This window comes from Dendrobium catenatum, unplaced genomic scaffold (genome assembly GCF_001605985.2).
Source record: "Dendrobium catenatum unplaced genomic scaffold, ASM160598v2 fragScaff_scaffold_1608, whole genome shotgun sequence".
Taxonomy (NCBI): domain Eukaryota; kingdom Viridiplantae; phylum Streptophyta; class Magnoliopsida; order Asparagales; family Orchidaceae; genus Dendrobium; species Dendrobium catenatum.
Genome location: NW_021320070.1, coordinates 4,079,937 through 4,097,969, shown reverse-complemented (window position 1 = coordinate 4,097,969; position 18,033 = coordinate 4,079,937). Strand labels below are relative to the sequence as shown.

The 18,033-nt window shown below is 34.6% G+C and overlaps 1 protein-coding gene across 1 annotated transcript; it reads right to left on the bottom strand.

The window, feature by feature from the left end:
• Positions 1-11,719: 11,719 nt before the first annotated feature.
• LOC110102639 (brassinosteroid LRR receptor kinase BRI1) lies at positions 11,720-15,356 on the bottom strand. The gene has a single exon (XM_020831071.2). It carries the CDS (start codon positions 15,243-15,245, stop codon positions 12,000-12,002), a length of 3,246 nt encoding a protein of 1,081 aa, XP_020686730.1. The 5' UTR covers positions 15,246-15,356; the 3' UTR covers positions 11,720-11,999.
• Positions 15,357-18,033: the final 2,677 nt, after the last annotated feature.

Sequence of the window (18,033 nt, the reverse complement as noted above, 5' to 3'; positions counted from 1 at the left end):
ACATGATACGAAATGAACTTATATACGTGAAAAGGTTGGAGTAACTCCAATGGCAGATAAGATTAGAGAGAGTCGCCTTAGATAGTTTGGTCACATAGAACGACAACCTTCTGATGACCCAGTTAGGAGAGTAGATATATTAAAATTAACTTATGTTAAGAAAGTTATAGGTACACTTAAAAAGACTTGGTTAGAAAATATTAGAAATGACGTTTCTTTATTAGATCTAAATGAGAATTTGACTCTTAAGCGGACACAATGAAGAAAAAGGATTCATACAGACGACCCTGCGTAGTGGGATAAAGGCTTCGTGATGTTTGCTGCTTTTCCTATTAAAAATTCTATTTATTATGAAAAATAAGCCTAAAAACCATCATAAATTAGAAATCTATTCAAAATCTTCTTCGAATCTATCGCCCTTGCCCAAACTAGATGAGCCTTTTTTAGTCCAATCTTGATTGAACTAAGAAGTTGAACTAGCTTTTATATTAATTTTTATTGAAGAAATGTTTTATATTTCAATATGAACAATAAATTAAAACATTATAAATTTAGGTTAGCCAAACTCATAAAAGATTCACAATGATTCAAACTTTCTCTTTGTGCATAAGAGGTTCTATTTATAAAAGATCATTCTTATAAACTACCAATGAAGCAAACAAAATCCATTGTTAAGGAAGAAGAGTGCATAACTTTATTATATATCCTTTTGTTTGTTTTAATACATAATAATTTCTCACATATTTCAATTATTTCATTTATTACTTTCAAATTATTTCTATTTAAGAGGCTCCTCCTATTATTTCATTTAATACTTATTATTTTATCATTTCATTATAATGAATCCTTAATTAATTTTTGAACTTCTCTTTAATAATTACAAATTGCCTAACCTTTGAACTTCTCTCATACTATCTCTTATAACTCTTCTTTTATTTATTTATTTATTACGTAAATAATATTAATTTTTAATAAAAAATTATTAGAAAATCCTCTTTTTATTTTTCTTTTATAATTTTATGAGCATATAAATTACCTTATAAAGAAATTATAAATCTATGTTAAATAATCATATAAAGGCTTATTAAATAATATAATTCTATATGATCTAAATTCATAATCTTCACTCAGCATAACAATTCAATTACTTGCATCAAAAATTCTTTTTGCAGATCTAATTGATCTTAGGCGTTGTTTGAGACAACTTTTATTTATTATTTTTAAAGCAATTTTTTAGTACATAAATTTTTAGTTAGAAAAGTTTTTTACTAAAAAGATACTTTAAAAAACAATTAAAAAATTATCCCAAATGAAGTTTTAGGTTTTTTTTTTTTGGGATTAGGGGTATTTACCCGCAGTCACCTCCATAGGAGGTGCTTGGCGTAACTAATTCCTCGGCGAGCCTATCAACAACCAACCCTACAGGTGCAGGACCGCAGTTATTTTCTCCTCACTTAAGGGGTCGCGCCTCATGAGAGGGGAATCAAACATGGGTTGAGGGGTTCCCAACCATGCTCGCCCACCAAACCAGCTAAGATCGATGGGGCGAAGTTTTAGGTTTCGTTTGAGATAGCTTTTGACTAATGTTTTTTTGTTGTTTAGAAAAAATTATACTTTAAAGATAATTTTAAAATCAATAAAAAAATTATCCCAAATAAAATTTTTGTTGTAAGATTCAATTATTCCATTACATTCAAAATAGATGTAAGAAGGAAACAAAATTTTAAAAACACTTACAATATATGAAGACAAATGTTGATAGAGATAGAGATAGAAAGAGATAGAGATAGAGATAGAGATAGAAAGAGAGAGAGAGTCCACAGTCATGCGTGCATGTATAAGTCACCATAAGTACACACGTTGGCTTTTAAGTGTTAAGCAATTAATATGTGAATAGCAGATGAGATAGCTTCTACAGTTGGCTATCTTTTATGTTATGTGAATGTACAGTTGAGTATCTTCTATGTTATATGAATGTAATAAAAGAGAACATACACTGCTTGTGAATAGGAAATTAATGTTGATGGATATCACTGTGTCAGCTATTAGTAGTCATCAGATAATTGGAAATATTGAAGGTTGGGAGGTGTTTGATGCTCTACTTAGTCATTTTTTGTGTAAAAGAGGAGATTCATGGTGTCAATTGGCAACTCGAAATGGTAGATATTATGTTATGATTGATAGAATGCTCGATCGTTCTTTTTATACAGAGATCGGTTACGAAGAAAGCGAGTTTTCGATGTTAATTGTTAAATATTATTAGGCGTTCGATGACGAGCGACGGGAAACATTTGGTGATAGTTGGTGATTTGCTTGATTAGCGTATTTGTTGAAAGGGAAGCGAGAAACTATAGAGAAGAACATTGGATGGTGATTAGTGGACCTAAGTACTTGGAGTGGGTTGGGGGATGGATGACAATGAGATTTAAAATTGGGCAATGTTGGGCAAGCCGACTCGAGCCTTCTCCTTATAGAAATGAAAATTAGGTGATTGAGAAAGTTGGAATCAAATATAGGTAGTCCGTCAACTTCAAGAGATAGTAGACGAAAGTGCGTCGTCATTAGGGATGTAAACGAGTTGAGTCTAGCTCGAGTCAAGGGGTGTTCGAGTTCGACTCGCGAGTCAAATATTGAGCTCGAGCTTGACTTAGAACACCGAAACGGGCTCGTCGAGCCGTTCGTCAAGCAACTCGAATTCGCTCTCCGTTCGAACTCGCAAGTCTCCAGCAGTCTAGCGTCTCGTCATCTTTCACGTCTCGTTGTTTTCCTCACTCAGTCTGAGCCTGTCTTCGCCTTCTGCACTCATCCTATTAGCACAAGGCACGAGTATACACAATCGCCTTGTGCCACGCGTGCGCCTCGAGTGGTTTCCGCGACAAATTCGACCTAGATTAGGCGGGAATTAGGATTAAAACATTCAATATTAATTTTAGGCGGGATTAGGCTGATTTAAATTTAATAAATAAAGTAAAAATTATTTAAAAATATTATTAATTAATCGAGCCGGCTCATGCACTCGCGAGCCTTGCATAATCAAGCTCGAACTCGAGCTCTGAGTTTAAGCTTGAGCTCCACTCATGAGGTCGATAAGCTTGGCTCCCATAAACGATTCGAGCTCGAGCCAGCTCGGCTCACTTACACCCCTAGTCTTCATTAATAGGTGCCGGTCGAAGCACTCATTTTAATTACAAATTTGTTAAAAATAAAGCTGTGAGGATTTTGAAAATGATTCTAAATGTTTCTAATTTGAATACTTGGACACTTTTAGATACAAATTTTTTGTATTTATACTCGTGCTTGATGAGATGAATATATATACACACACGCAAGCGTGCACGCACACTGATTTGTATATTCTAATAAATTTATATGTGAACAGTGGATGAATTAGCTTATACTGTTGGGCATCTTTTATGCTTGTTATATAATTGAAGGGTATATACATGAGATGATAATTTAGGCTTTGTTTGGGACGGCTTTCTTATTGCCTCTTAAAGCAGCTTTCTAGTTCAATAATTAAAATTTTAGTGGTAGAAAGCTGCTTTAAGAAGCAACAAGAAAGCCGTCCCAAACGAAGCCTTAATGAGAAGATAGTTGAGAAATTTTATGGTCCCTATCATGGAATTTGTTGATGAAATTGACCATAGTTGGTTGATGAAGCACTTGATTTCTTTATTGAGTAGGAAAGGGACATTGACAAAGAAATTTCATTATTCTTTCTTTGGTTCATAAATTTCATTTTTTTTTTAAGCTTCATCATTATGAAATTATAATTTTTGTTGGTGTCCCGATTTAATATAAAGCTTATTTTGACAAAAAAAAGTTGGAATTATATGTGTTTAATTCTTTATTTTGAAGGTAAATTATTAAATTCATGAGTGTAATTACTATTATTTTGACTATGATTATTAAAATTATTATATTCGAAGTAATAATAATTTTATAAATTAGATCTATTATAGCACTCAAAATTTTCTTATTTACATATTGGACATAATATTTGTATAATATACTATCTTCTTAACTAAGTTTATTGAGATATATTGCTTCCTTTTATTGCCCCATCAATGTGTTGCCCTAATTAGCTCTATCTTAACTTGTTTCGTCGGCGCTGTTGGGGTCAGGGGAGCAATTGAGTCAAGCCGCCTTGCGAGCCGATCGGGCTCAACTCGTTGATGAGCTCATGAGTCGGACTTATCCAATTCACGAGTCAAGTTCGAGTCGGATTTTGAGCTTGAGTTTGAATAGCAGTCCACTCAACTTGGCTACTCGTTTAGCTGGGCTAAAAGGCAGAAAGTAGAACGAAGTGGGTGGAAGGAGAATAGTGGGGGTGAATTAGTGCTCGTATGCGTGTGAAGTGGAGGCAAATCTTAAGACGGCAAGAGGCAGAACGATCGGGGCGAGTACGAAGCGGGCGCATGCGAACCCTGTTCGCGTTGGAAGATAGCCGCTTGACGAGCTTGATCTCTGTGGCGAGTTGAGCTCGAGATCGACTTTTTCAGCTCGATTTGAGTTTGAGCTCGAGATTTGGCTCACAAGTCGAGCTCGAGTTCAACCTAACTTGAGCTCGACTCGACTCAACTTGCTTGCATACCTATTTGGGGCCTTGGTCGAACAAGCTCTATCTTGATCCTTATGTTGCCGCAGCGAGCTCCATTATGACTTCTCTTTAGTTAGTCTGTCATATACGAGCGACAAAGCACGCAATATTCGAAGCTGGCGAGATGGGATCGGAATGACATTTGGTGATAAGTATCATTTTTATTGATATTTAAAATTTTTATTATGAATTCTAACTCTTAAATATATATATGAATACACAAATTTCAAATTTTATATAAATAAATCTTCCAAATAATTTATGACAAATCAAGACATTTTAGAGCAATGTATCCTATCATTTTTAAACATTTATATTATTTCAATGTTAGGCTTATCTCAATTATTATTATTTTCCATAAAAGTTCCAACCAAAAAATAATATAAAAATGGTAGCAATCTTTATTTATTTTAATTTGCATCAGTATTTATAATTATATTAAAAATGGATTATTAAGAAGATGGCTGCAGACTTTGTCTCCCACCACGCATGTGACCCCCTCGTGAACCGCACGTGCGGACTCTAAGCCCGATGGACCCATAATAAATAATTCCATAAATGTTAATTATTATTATTATTTTAAATAATAATAATTAATTTTTTTTCTTGAAACTGTAAAGATGAGATTTAAAATTGGGCAATGTTGGGCAAGCCGACTCGAGCCTTCTCCTTATAGAAATGAAAATTAGGTGATTGAGAAAGTTGGAATCAAATATAGGTAGTCCGTCAACTTCAAGAGATAGTAGACGAAAGTGCGTCGTCATTAGGGATGTAAACGAGTTGAGTCTAGCTCGAGTCAAGGGGTGTTCGAGTTCGACTCGCGAGTCAAATATTGAGCTCGAGCTCGAGCTTGACTTACGACACCGAAACAAGCTCTTCGAGCCGTTCGTCAAGCAACTCGAATTTGCTCGTCGTTCGAACTCGCAAGTCTCCAGCTGTCTGGCGCCTCGCCATCATTCGCGTCCCATTGTTTTCCTCAAGCGGTATGGGCATGTCGTCGCCTTCTGCGCTCATCCCATTGGTAGGAGGCATGAGTATACACAACCACCTTGAGCCAGGCAAGCGCCTCGAGTGTTGTCCGTCTCAAATTCGACTTGGATTAGGCGGGAATCAGGATTAAAATATTTAGTTAATTTTAGGCGGGATTAGGCTGATTCAAATTTAATAAATAAAGTAAAAATTATATAAAAGTATTATTAATTAATCGAGCCGACTCATGCACTCGCGAGCCGAGCATCAACAAGCTCAAACTCGACCTCGAGTTTAAGCTCGAGATCGACTCGTGAGGTCGATAAGCTTGGCTCGCGAGCTCATACGCGAGTTGAGCATGAGCTGGCCCGACTCACTTAAACCCCTAGTCTTCATTAACTGATGCTGGTTGAAACACTCATGTTAAAAATAAAGTTGTGACGATTTTGAAAATGATTCTAAATGTTTCTAATTTGAATACTTGGACACTTTTAGATACAATTTTTTTGTATTTATACTCGTGTTTGATGAGATGAATATATATACACACACGCAAGCGTGCACGCACGCTGATTTGTATATTCTAATAAATTTTTATGTGAACAGTATTTGAATTAGCTTCTACTGTTGGGCATCTTTTATGCTTGTTATATAATTGAAGGGTATATGCATGAGATGATAATTTAATGAGAAATTTTATGGTCCCTATCATGGAATTTGTTCATGAAATTGACCATAGTTGGTTGATGAAGCACTTGATTTCTTTATTGAGTAGGAAAGGGACATTGACAAAGAAATTTCATTATTCTTTCTTTGGTTCATAATTTTTTTTATTTTTTATTTTTTTTTTAGCTTCATCATTATGAAATTATAATTTTTGTTGGTGTCCTGATTTAATATAAAGCATATTTTGAAAAAAATGTTGGAAGTATATGTGTTTAATTCTTTATTTTGAAGGTAAATTATTAAATTCATGAGTGTTATTACTATTATTTTGACTATGATTATTAAAATTATTGTATTCGAAGTAATAATAATAGCTCTATCTTAACTTGTTTCGTTGGCGCTGTTGGGGCTAGGGGAGCAACTGAGTCAAGCCGTCTTGCGAGCCGACTCAGGCTCAACTCGTTAATGAGCTCATGAGTCGGACTTATCCTGCTCACGAGTCAAGTTCGAGTCGGATTTTGAGCTTGAGTTTGAATAGCAGTCCAGTCAACTTGACTACTCGTTGAGCTGGGGTGAAAGTTAGAAAGTAGAACGAAGAGGGTGGAAGGAAGAATAGCGGGGGTGAATCGGTGCTCGTATGCGTGCGAAGTGGAGGCTAATCTTAAGACGGCAAGAGGCAGAACGACCGGGGCGAATACGAAGCGGGCACATGCGAACCACGTTCGCGTTGGAAGATAGCCGCTTGGTGAACTTGATTTTTGTGGCAAGTTGAGCTCGAGATCGACTTTTTTAGCTCGATTTGAGTTCGAGCTCGAGATTTGGCTCACGAGTCGAGCTCAAGTTCGACCCAACTTGAGCTCGACTCGACTCAACTTGCTTGCATACCTAGTTGGGGCCTTGGTCGAACAAGCTCTATCTTGATCCTTATGTTGCCGCAGCGAGCTCCATTATGACTTCTCTTTAGTTAGTTTGTCATATACGAGCGACAAAGCACGCAATATTCAAAGCTGGCGAGATGGGATCTGAATGACATTTGGTGATAAGTATCATTTTTATTGATATTTAAAATTTTTATTATGAATTCTAACTCTTAAATATATATATGAATACACAAATTTCAAATTTTATATAAATAAATCTTCCAAATAATTTATGGCAAATCAAGACATTTTAGAGCAATGTATCCTATCATTTTTAAGCATTTATATTATTTCAATGTTAGGCTTATCTCAATTATTTTTTTATTCCATAAAAGCTCCAACCAAAAAATAATGTAAAAATGGTAGCAATCTTTATTTATTTTAATTTGCATCAGTATTTATAATTATATTAAAAATGGATTATTAAGAAGATGGCTGCAGACTTTGTCTCCCACCACGCATGTGACCCCCTCGTGGACCGCACGTGCGGACTCTAAGCCCGATGCCCCCTATTATTAATAATGGCACGCTCTCTATTATTAATAAATAAATAATTCCATAAATGTTAATTATTAGTATTATTTTAAATAATAATTATTAAATTTTTTCTTGAAACTGTAAAGAGGTGAAGGTTTTGATGATAAAAAGCTATGATTATTGCTAATGATCAGACCTGACTTAATTAAATCTTGCTTTAGCTGATATAATGCTAAATTTAATGATTAGTTTGTAATATTTTATGTATATGACTGACACAACTTTCAGAAATAATTTTGGATTGATATGATTTAATCAAATTTATTTTGATCTGCACGAATCTTGATGCAATATTCAAAAATTTTTAAAATTATATTAAGAATCATCAAAAGATGGAGTTCGATGAATTTATAATCAAATTGAATGTTTTGATAGGATAAATCTGACAACAATAAAGCTGATCTGATCTGAGTTCGAGTCTGAGTGGAACATCTCAAAGATAATAAAAAATATTGAGAATGCTTAAAGTCAAAACTATTGGCTTGATGATAAGAATCAAACGAATCCATAATCATTCGATCATGAGGCAAACAAAATACATAAATGTTGAATATATGATCTATAATAAAATGATTCAACGCGAGCCTTCATGTAGAGAGTTATGAAATTTTGATTAAATTTATCAAAATATTCACTCTACAAGTGATATAAATAGACTTGATTATTCACATGAAGGGGGACCTAGAGTGGACGAGGGAGAGACTCTGGAGATCTGAAGAACTCTAGAGATAGGAGTTTTGAAGAACATTGGATTTGCAGAATTCTTAAACTCTGCCTATTAATTGATGGCGACCCCTAGCACTACTGCATAATCATCATCGACTGACACTAAGAACTATGATCGACCTCCATAACCTAACTTGTTTGTAGCCCCACGATGCCGTCTTGCAACCAGGGTGAACCCTATCAAATTACATCAATGTCTATTGTTGTCTTACCATCACGTTCCGACCATCGTATCAATCGTTCAAGCAACCAAAATTGGCATATACCATTGGTTGATTGTTGTCGGCAAACAAACAATACATTCTTTATAATCCCACCATTTTCGGTTCATAAGACAGAATATTTATGTTACATAATAGCTTCTTTTTATTAAGCCACATCCTATGACTTCGTTTAGGGCAGCTTTCTTATTGTTTTCTAAAACAGTTTTTTAGTTCAAAAATTTTTGAATTAAAATTTTTACCATTAAAAAAAAAATCAGTTTAGAAAGTAATAAGAAAAATATCTCAAATAAGCCTAAGTTCATTTATAATTAAATATAATTTGATTGGCCAATTTATCAATCATTTCAATGAATTTAAAAGATAAAAATATTAATTATTAAAAAGTATTTTATTATAATTATATTATCTTTTTACTATTTCGCTCATGTTGCATCATAATATTAAATATATATACATAATTGATATATAAATTTTCTTTTATTAAAAAAAAAAAGATATTTTTAATTATGAACCACCACACGTGACTCCTGTCCTAATCCCCAAGAGTGGGCCCACGTCCACTTCCCACAGGCGGCAATGTGGGCCCCGACATTTACACGTGCGAAGGATGCTCCTGTTCGGTCCGCATGTGCGACGTCCTCTGCCTTAACACCGGCCGACAAGAAAACGGCTATAGGAAAATGCCACATTGTTGTTATTCGACTAATGACGCATTATATAATATTAATTATTATTAGGTGAATATTATCGTTAATTAGTGAAAATTATATTATTAAATGATCTTATGGTGAGACTTTAGAGGGTCTTCTCTTGATTATTTTTTTTCCTTTTAAAATACTAAAAATTCATAATTTTTTAATATTAGGCTTTGATTTTTTTTGAGATTTTTATGAAATTGTTAATAATTTGAGATTTAATTTCATTTTTTATTGTAAAAACTACATTTAATGACTAAATATTATTAATAAAATTTTATGAGAAATTGTAAAATTACACAAAATTCATAAGTTTCCATTGAAATTTATGAGATTTATTTTTTAAAATTGCACTAATAATTTAAGATTTTTTTTTTTTTTTTTGAAATTGAGGACTTTTAGATCTATTTTCACAGAAGTCAAAGTGAAATTATTTGCTTTAATCATGAAGATCAGACATTAGCAAATGTTTTTAAGAACATTAATTAATGCAATGAAATTTAAACTTTATTTGGGACAACTTATTATTTTTTTAAATAACCTTCTAATTTCGATTAAGACGACTTTCTTACTGCTTCTTAAAATCCTTTTATTTTAATTTTTATAATAAAAAGTTTCTTTAAAATACATTAAAAAAAATCCGTCTTAAATGAAACCTTTAAATATAAAAATTTATAGCTCAAAAAGTATTTGTACTAATTTTTTTAATACCTTAATTTTATTAGAATAGCTAAGTATTATTATTATTACCATGAAATAACATTTTATAATAAAACAATAAAAATATCAATAATTGAAGATAAATAAAAAACCAAAATGCTCACAAATGAGCTCTTATAATGAAAGGTGGTCCTCAGGCTGATGAAGGCTGTCTCCACCACCACAGACCACACTGATAGCCATTGATGTTGAGCTACCAAGTTTTTCCTACCATAGAACTATATTTATTTTTCATTATTTAGTTCTTGTCAATTTTTTTAAAAAAAAATTTATAAATACAAAATTATTTTTTCCAATGATTTCATCAATTTATAATTACAAAATATTAAATTTCAATATATATGCATATTATAATGTGGGGTAAAATGAAAATATAAGCCATTCCAACTCTATTTCTATTCCAATTATTTATTTTTCATTATAAAAATTTTTACATATATTGGATTATGAAATAATAGCATATATTTTTTGTGTTAATAAATAAACAAATAAATAAAAATTATTGAACCTGGGAAGAATATACTAGGAATATTCTTTTTTGATGTTAGAAAATGAAATTCAATTGAAGACAAGTTACTGCATTTTGCTGTATTACTGCATTTTGAAATGAAAAATGAGTTTTTCGGTTGGAGATGCCCTACAACTTCGACTAAACCAAAATACTATCTCAAATAAAGTCAAGACAATTTTTTAACTATTTTTTAAAGAGTAACAAATTAAGAAATTTTTATACTATAAAAATTATGTTAAAAAATAATAAATATAATAATATCCCAAACAAAAATTCTATATGGGGAGGGAGATGATGAAATAATTTTGTGATGATCTATAAAGGGCAGTGGAGGGGCCCACCACCACATGATGGGCTCAAGACTACAGACTCCTTATAACAATTCAATGAATGGCCACTTGAGAGGACATTACATTACACAGTAACAAAAAGATGCCTAAATTGCTTCAATGCTGCTTTGGGCCCATATGTCCTCTGCATGTTTCTCAACCATATCTATCCCATAGCTTCTTTTTTTTTATTTTCTTTTTTTTTTTTAATAATACAACCTCTCTCTCTGTATTTTAATAATTTCAAAATTTACAAACACAAATTAAATCAACATAATCATTTTATCCATATAATTATGTAAATTAAGCTCAAATATAAAAAATATATATAAATCTTATGTAGAAGTAAATGTATTAAAAATTAATATTATGATTATTCGATAAATTTTATATCGACATTATACAGACCTTCAACTAACTAACATAATCCTTCATTTTTTTTGGAAGATTTACATACCTACCGTTTTATTTCGTATTATTTACATATCTAACAATCAAAATTTTAATATTATATCCTTACTACTCATATAAATTTAAATATTAGATATATCACTATTATATTTCATTCTTATGAGTAATAATCATGTAAATTATAAAATCAGAAAGGAAAAAAAAAAACTTTCTTGGAAAGGATTAAGACAAGCAATCAATTGATTAAATTCATGATTACCTTTTGTAGCAGCTCTGCGACCTGATTGTTTACTGCAAAAACTGGATTAAGACAAACTGCAAGAGACAGAAACTTTAATGGAAAATAGTTAAATAGATAAAGCAACTTTAGGCAAAAATAATAATAATGAAAAAAGGAATCAAACCTGCATGTGTGTGGTTCAGTCTTAACTAAAAAAGATAATAAAATAAAATTGTCCTAAGTGTTCATGAAGGAGGATTAAATAATCAGAAGTTCATGAAGGAAAATTTAGATATTGGGAAGAAGGTTGGCAGATATGTACATGGAAAGAACTGAAAAGCTTGTGATTTGTGAAACAGGCATTCCTACAAATATGTTACAGTGATTGCAGATAATAAAGAGTAAAATATGCGATTTTACCAAATGTGTTGAAGGAATTGTAAGAATTGCCTTAGTTTGCTCTGCTGCTGCTCAATCTTTCTCCTCCTTCCCTTCCTTTAAGCTCATATCAACCACTGTGAAACCATCACCCAGAGAAGAAGCGGCGGCGGAGGCCGTGGAGCTTACCGTTGACCCTGCCTGAATCTCCTTGAACATAGCCATAACCCTAAGCATTGTCGGTCTTCGCATCGGTCGATCGTCCAAGCAGGCGCAAGCGATCTTAAGATGCTCCAACAGCTCCAACTCAAGCCCGGGATCATCTTTTAGAAGCTCGGGATCGAAAACATCACTGATCCTGAGCTTTGAGTGCTGCTTCGCCCAACCAACAAGATTGTTATTGTCGCCGAAATCGGCAGAGTCGGTCGGCGGCTTTCCGGTGAGGAGCTCGAGCAGTACAACGCCGTAACTGTAAACATCCCCTTTGGTTGTGCACCGGAAGCTCTGGTAATACTCCGGCGGGACGTAACCCGGGGTGCCGGCGAGCGTCGATACACTGAGATGAGTGTCCATTGCGCTCATCAATCTCGCCATTCCAAAATCGGAGACTCTTGCTTCGAGATTCTCGTCAAGAAGTACGTTGCTGGATTTCATGTCCCTGTGTATGATGTGAGGAATGCAGCTATGGTGAAGGAATGCAAGGCCTCTTGCTGCACCTATTGCTATCTTCCTCCTTGCCGGCCAAGCGAGCTTAATGTTCGTCTTCTTCCGGTTATGTAGAACATCTTCCAAGCTTCCATACTTCATGTATTCATAAACAAGGAGACGCTCTTCTCCCACCTTGCAGTAACCCAGGAGGGGAACCAGGTTCCTGTGCTTGATCTTTCCAATGGTTTCCATCTCTGCCATGAACTCTCTGTCGCCCTGTCCGCTAATGTGTATCAGTTTCTTGATGGCGACGATACTGCCATCCTTGAGCTGAGCCTTGTAGACATCGCCAAAACCGCCGGAGCCAATCATGCTGTTATCATGGAAGCCATTGGTGGCCTCGAGGAGATCAGCAAAAGTGAGTTTTTTTAGGGGTTTTTCGAAGGTGGCGAGGTTGATACTCAGGGCTTCCTTCGTGGTAGTCATCTTCCAGGCTGTGGAAGAATGCGAAAGGCTGTCGATATAGATGTCCTTTGTGCTGCTTCCATTATCCTTTACTAATCTGCTTCTCTTTTTGCTCTCTACTGCAATGAGGATGATGGCTATGATGCAGAAAACTGAGAAAAGAAGCCCCAAAGACACGCTGCCGGCAATGGACGCTTGCCGCCGGTGAGACTTCTGTTCTTGATTACTTGAACTTGACAAGGAGTTTCGCTCGCAGGAAAGAAGAGGGAGGCCACAGAGACCAGAGTTGTTCTCATATCTGAAACTTGGGAATGTGACGAGTTGACCTGATTCAGGAATTGTTCCATTGAGCTTATTGTTAGATAGATCAATTTCAGAGAGCATAGTGAGGTGGCCCAAACTTGCTGGGATGGAACCCTCCAGAGAATTATGCGAGAGATCAAACACAGCAGCATATCGCAAGCTACCTAATTCATCAGGAATGGGTCCTGATAACATATTGTGGCCTAAATTCAATACCATGAGATAATACATGCTGCCAAGCTCTCTCGGGATTTCACCGGTAAGATCATTGTAAGACAAATCAAGAAAAATCATGGATCCCTTCTTGTTGAAAGTGTACCTGGTGCTCCCAACATACACTCTGGTGAAGTTGCAGGGATGACTTGGTAGCCTGCTAAGTTGTTCTGGCCGGATTCCGGCGAACTCAAGGAGGTTCCCCGCACCTCGGCACTCCTTGCTCCCATCATTCTTCAAATAGACATATCTCTTTCCAGTTACAAATCCAACCGCTATATTGCCGGATTGCTTTGATAGAGTGGATGGGATAGTGCCACTCAACCGATTACTGTTAAGATCCAACCATATGAGGCTCTTGCAGTCACCGAGCTCCGGTGGAATGGAACCGGAGAAGGAATTGTTTCCAAGCTTAAGGATGGCGAGATTCTCAAGCCGGCCGATCCATGACGGTATCTCGCCGGTGAAGTGGTTACTGGAGAGAGAGATCCAGTTGAGATCGGAGCAGTTGCTGAGACCAGAAGGGATTGAGCCGGTGAGAGCATTGTTGTCGAGGATAAGGTTTTCGAGAGCAGTGCTGCGGCCGAAATCGGTGGGGATCTCACCTTCAAGGAGGTTCTGCCACATGATAAGATCCCGGAGGAAAGGAAGAGTAGCGATGGAGGAAGGGATCTTCCCGGAGAGGTAATTAAAGCTGAGGTCGATGGAAACAAGATTCGAGCAGTTGCTAAGAGTTGCTGGGATGGGGCCTGTGAAGAGATTGCTCTGCAGATGAATCTCCCTTAAGCTGCTGCCAAAGCTAAGGGGGATGAAGCCAGACAAGGCATTGGAACTGAAATCAAGAACTTCCAGCTTGGTGAGATTAGAGAGAGATTTAGGCAGCCCGCCGGAGAAATTGTTGAATGAGAGCTGCAGGATCCTTAGATCAGAGATCTCAGAGAGCGTTTCAACAGGGATCTCACCTGAGAGATTATTAGCAGAGAGATTAAATGCCTGAAGAGAAGAACAGTACGCAAGATCACCAGATAGAGCTCCAGAGAGATGGTTCGACGATAGGTTGAGAACGGTAAGCTGCCCACAACCGTCAAGTACTCCACTCGCTATCTCACCGGAGATGGCATTTGAGGAGAGGTCAAGAAAGCGGATGCCGGGACCGGAGAGTAAGATTTTTCGAACGTCGCCGATGGACGAGATCCTGTTGAAAGAGAGATCAAGTGTCTCCAGCAACGGGAAGCTGAACTCGCCCTCGCCTGAACCCGCAACCGCGTTGCCGGAAAGGTTCAATGTCCTGAGTGAAGAGCACAACGAAGCCAGTGCTGCAACATCGGCGATCGTACCAGTGAGGCTGTTTCCGGCAACGGAAAGCTCAAAAATCTTCCCTCCGCAGCGGGAAGCTCGACTGATGCTGCCGGAGAGGTTGGAGAAGCGAATGGATAAGGATTCAAGGCGGTCGAGAAAAAGAAGAGTGGAAGAAACGACGCGGAAGTCGGCGTTGAAAGGAACAGAGTCGAGATTCACGCGAGTTACGCGACCTGCGGTGCAGGAAACGCCGGTGAAGGACGTGCAGGGGTTGTTTTTAGGGATCCAGGTAGGGAGAGTTTGAGGGTTGGGGAGAGAGCGTTTAAAGGATATGAGAAGGTTGATATCATCTGCGGCGGTGAGCAGAGAGGTAAGAAGGAGTACGAATAATACGAGGAGAGAGGAGGCCATGAAGAAAGGAAGAAGCAGAGTAGGGTTTCTAGGGTTTAGGGTTCCGCCATTAAAGCAGCCGAAGGAGTTGCAGAGAAGCCATTGGGGGTGAGAGAAAAAAGTTTGATAGTGTGGAAGAAATTCAGGAATTTATTGGTCGATGGGGACGTAGGGCCCACGTGCGAATAGGCCTTTTATATCAATTTTTTTTTTTAATTTTATTATGATTTATTATTTAAAGAAATATTAATTTAAAATTTTATTAAAAATAATAACATTTGAGTTTGAAGTATTAATTAGCCAAATTTGAATTAATAAGACAAACTTACCCTTTTAAAAATATTAAGATAATTTTGTTTTTTTTTTTCAAAATACTCAACAAAATTAAATTCTTCATAATAAATAAATTTATTTATGAGCTAATTCTAACTATTATAATTTAGCTTAAAATAAGATTAAATTTAATTAATTAATCAAATTCAAATAGAGAATACCTCAAATTTATATTTTCACAATAAAGTTAAATTTCTAGGTTGAAAATTTGTATTATATATAACTAAAATTATCAAAATGTGCACCTAATAGTAATATTAATAGGCATATTCTCCATTTTTTTTGTTTTATTTATTTATTTTTTATTGTATATGCACCTTCTCTATATGAATAGACTTAGGCTTCGTTTGGGACGGATTTCTTACTGCTTCGTAAAGCGGCTTTTTAATACAAAATTTTTAATTTTTTAACCAAAAAGCTGCTTTAAGAAACATGAAGAAAGCTTTCCCAAAGAAAGCCTTATACTAGAAGAGAGCTAGAGCTTGGAGATATGAATAACTATAGAGCAATGGTTGATGTTCTATATCAACGAACATTAATATCCCTTGTCATCACCTTGCTATCATCATTCGTTCGTTGTCCCCGGACTGTCGCCACCTAGTCATCATAATTCAATCAATATCATTCGATCGGTGTCACTGTCCAAATATCACCGTCGTCTGTTCAATGACATTATGACTAATACCATCAAACTGTTGCATCATTAGAATTGTACCATATTTAAAGAATTACAAACTTGTGTTAGAAACTTTGTAATCTCATTTTCTTTAGTTAAGGGGAATAATAAACTCTTATAACTTGTGTGTATATTAGATCATTTTATTTGGTTCAGGCCTCTCGATTTTTTTTTCTATTTTCAAGTTTTGCATATGAAATTAGAAAATGTATATAACAAAATAGATCATTTCATCTGGTCGAACCCCGCTGCCTCGGACCCCCGGCATATATGCGAAATCTCAATACTTTTACTTATAAGTTTGCTCCCCCCCTTGAAAATTAAGGCCGGTTCCGCCCTTGGTGGCTGGTGCCCAAAAATGATGGTGGAAGTTTACAATGACGACAATCGGTTTGCAGTGGTTGATGACTATGATCAATGACAATAAGCAAAGACTTGGGCAACAATGACAAACAAATTAGAACATATTCAGAATTAGATCAAATCTCGTGATTTTCAAACACGTCAAAATTGAACAAAATAGTGAATTCTAAATATTAAACAACTATTTATAAAGTATTTAAATTTATTTTTTTTTTTACAAAAAACCAAATAAGATTAGGAAATATACAATTTTTCTTTAATTTAATGTATTCGATGGTCATGATTCAAAATCAAAATCAAAATCAAACGGCTATGGTGGCTCGGATATTTTTCATTACGTTTAATAAGGTATCCACGTGCGAGAAATCTAATGGTTTAGTCGCAAATGATTCGAATCCTATCCAATCGTGCTGTACTGCACCAAAACGGAACGGCTACGATGAGCTCCACACTTTTGAAATAAAGCCTTAAATTCGACTGCACGGCTCTGATTTGTGTATTTTGCCGTGCAATTACTCTGGCAGTTGGAGAGAATTGCTACTCCATCTTAATTTACAGGCTGAATTAACAAAATGCCCCTTACTTTTTCTAAAATTGCAAAGTGGTTCTCAATTATGATTTTGTAAATATAACCATTGAAGTATTGTTTATTAATTAAAATTTAAGAAATTTACATAGATTTCACAAAAGATATATATGTTAGGAATAATATTAACTATAAATACTTAAATCTTTTTGCATAATCAAATATTATATTTGTTATATAAATTAGAATGTATTTGATATAATTTTCTCACTATTTTATTTTTCAATCAATAATCATAATTTCATTTGAGCCTAAGTTATTTTCTCTATAACAAATTATTAATAAATAACTTTATAAAAAGATGTCACTATCACAAATAAATTCTTAAAATCTATAAATTAAATAGGTAATTTGATGATTAAAATAAATATATTATAACATATATTATATTACTTCTTGTTCATTCTTATAAATTTATGCACTTATTTTGTATACGTAACTAGATTATGATATCACTCACAAATATTTTTGAATTCAATATATATTATAATTTTTTATCTATTAAAATATTTTGTCATTATGTAAATTATAATGCTCAATTTCTTCCATAGATCAAATAATAATTTTACCTTTTTTTAATTTAAATTTATGAATTCACAATTAATTTTTCTCATCTCAAAATTAAACAAAATATTATGAATTTTATCTTATTAAAAATTTATCAAAATTTTCAAACCCATTTTTTTCCTTGTTTAAGAAATGTAAATAATAACTATTTTAAATATTTTTTTATTACCAATTATTGTAATTTATCATATGTTAAATGCCTATAAAAAATGTTAATTTAAAAAACTAGTGAAATAAATAAATAAAGAGATATATTTACATATATATTATTGCGTCATAAAATA

Coding starts and splice junctions, on each gene's coding strand:
- LOC110102639 (XM_020831071.2), bottom strand. CDS start 15,245: ATGGCCTCCTCTCTCCTCGTATTATTCGTACTCCTTCTTACCTCTCTG.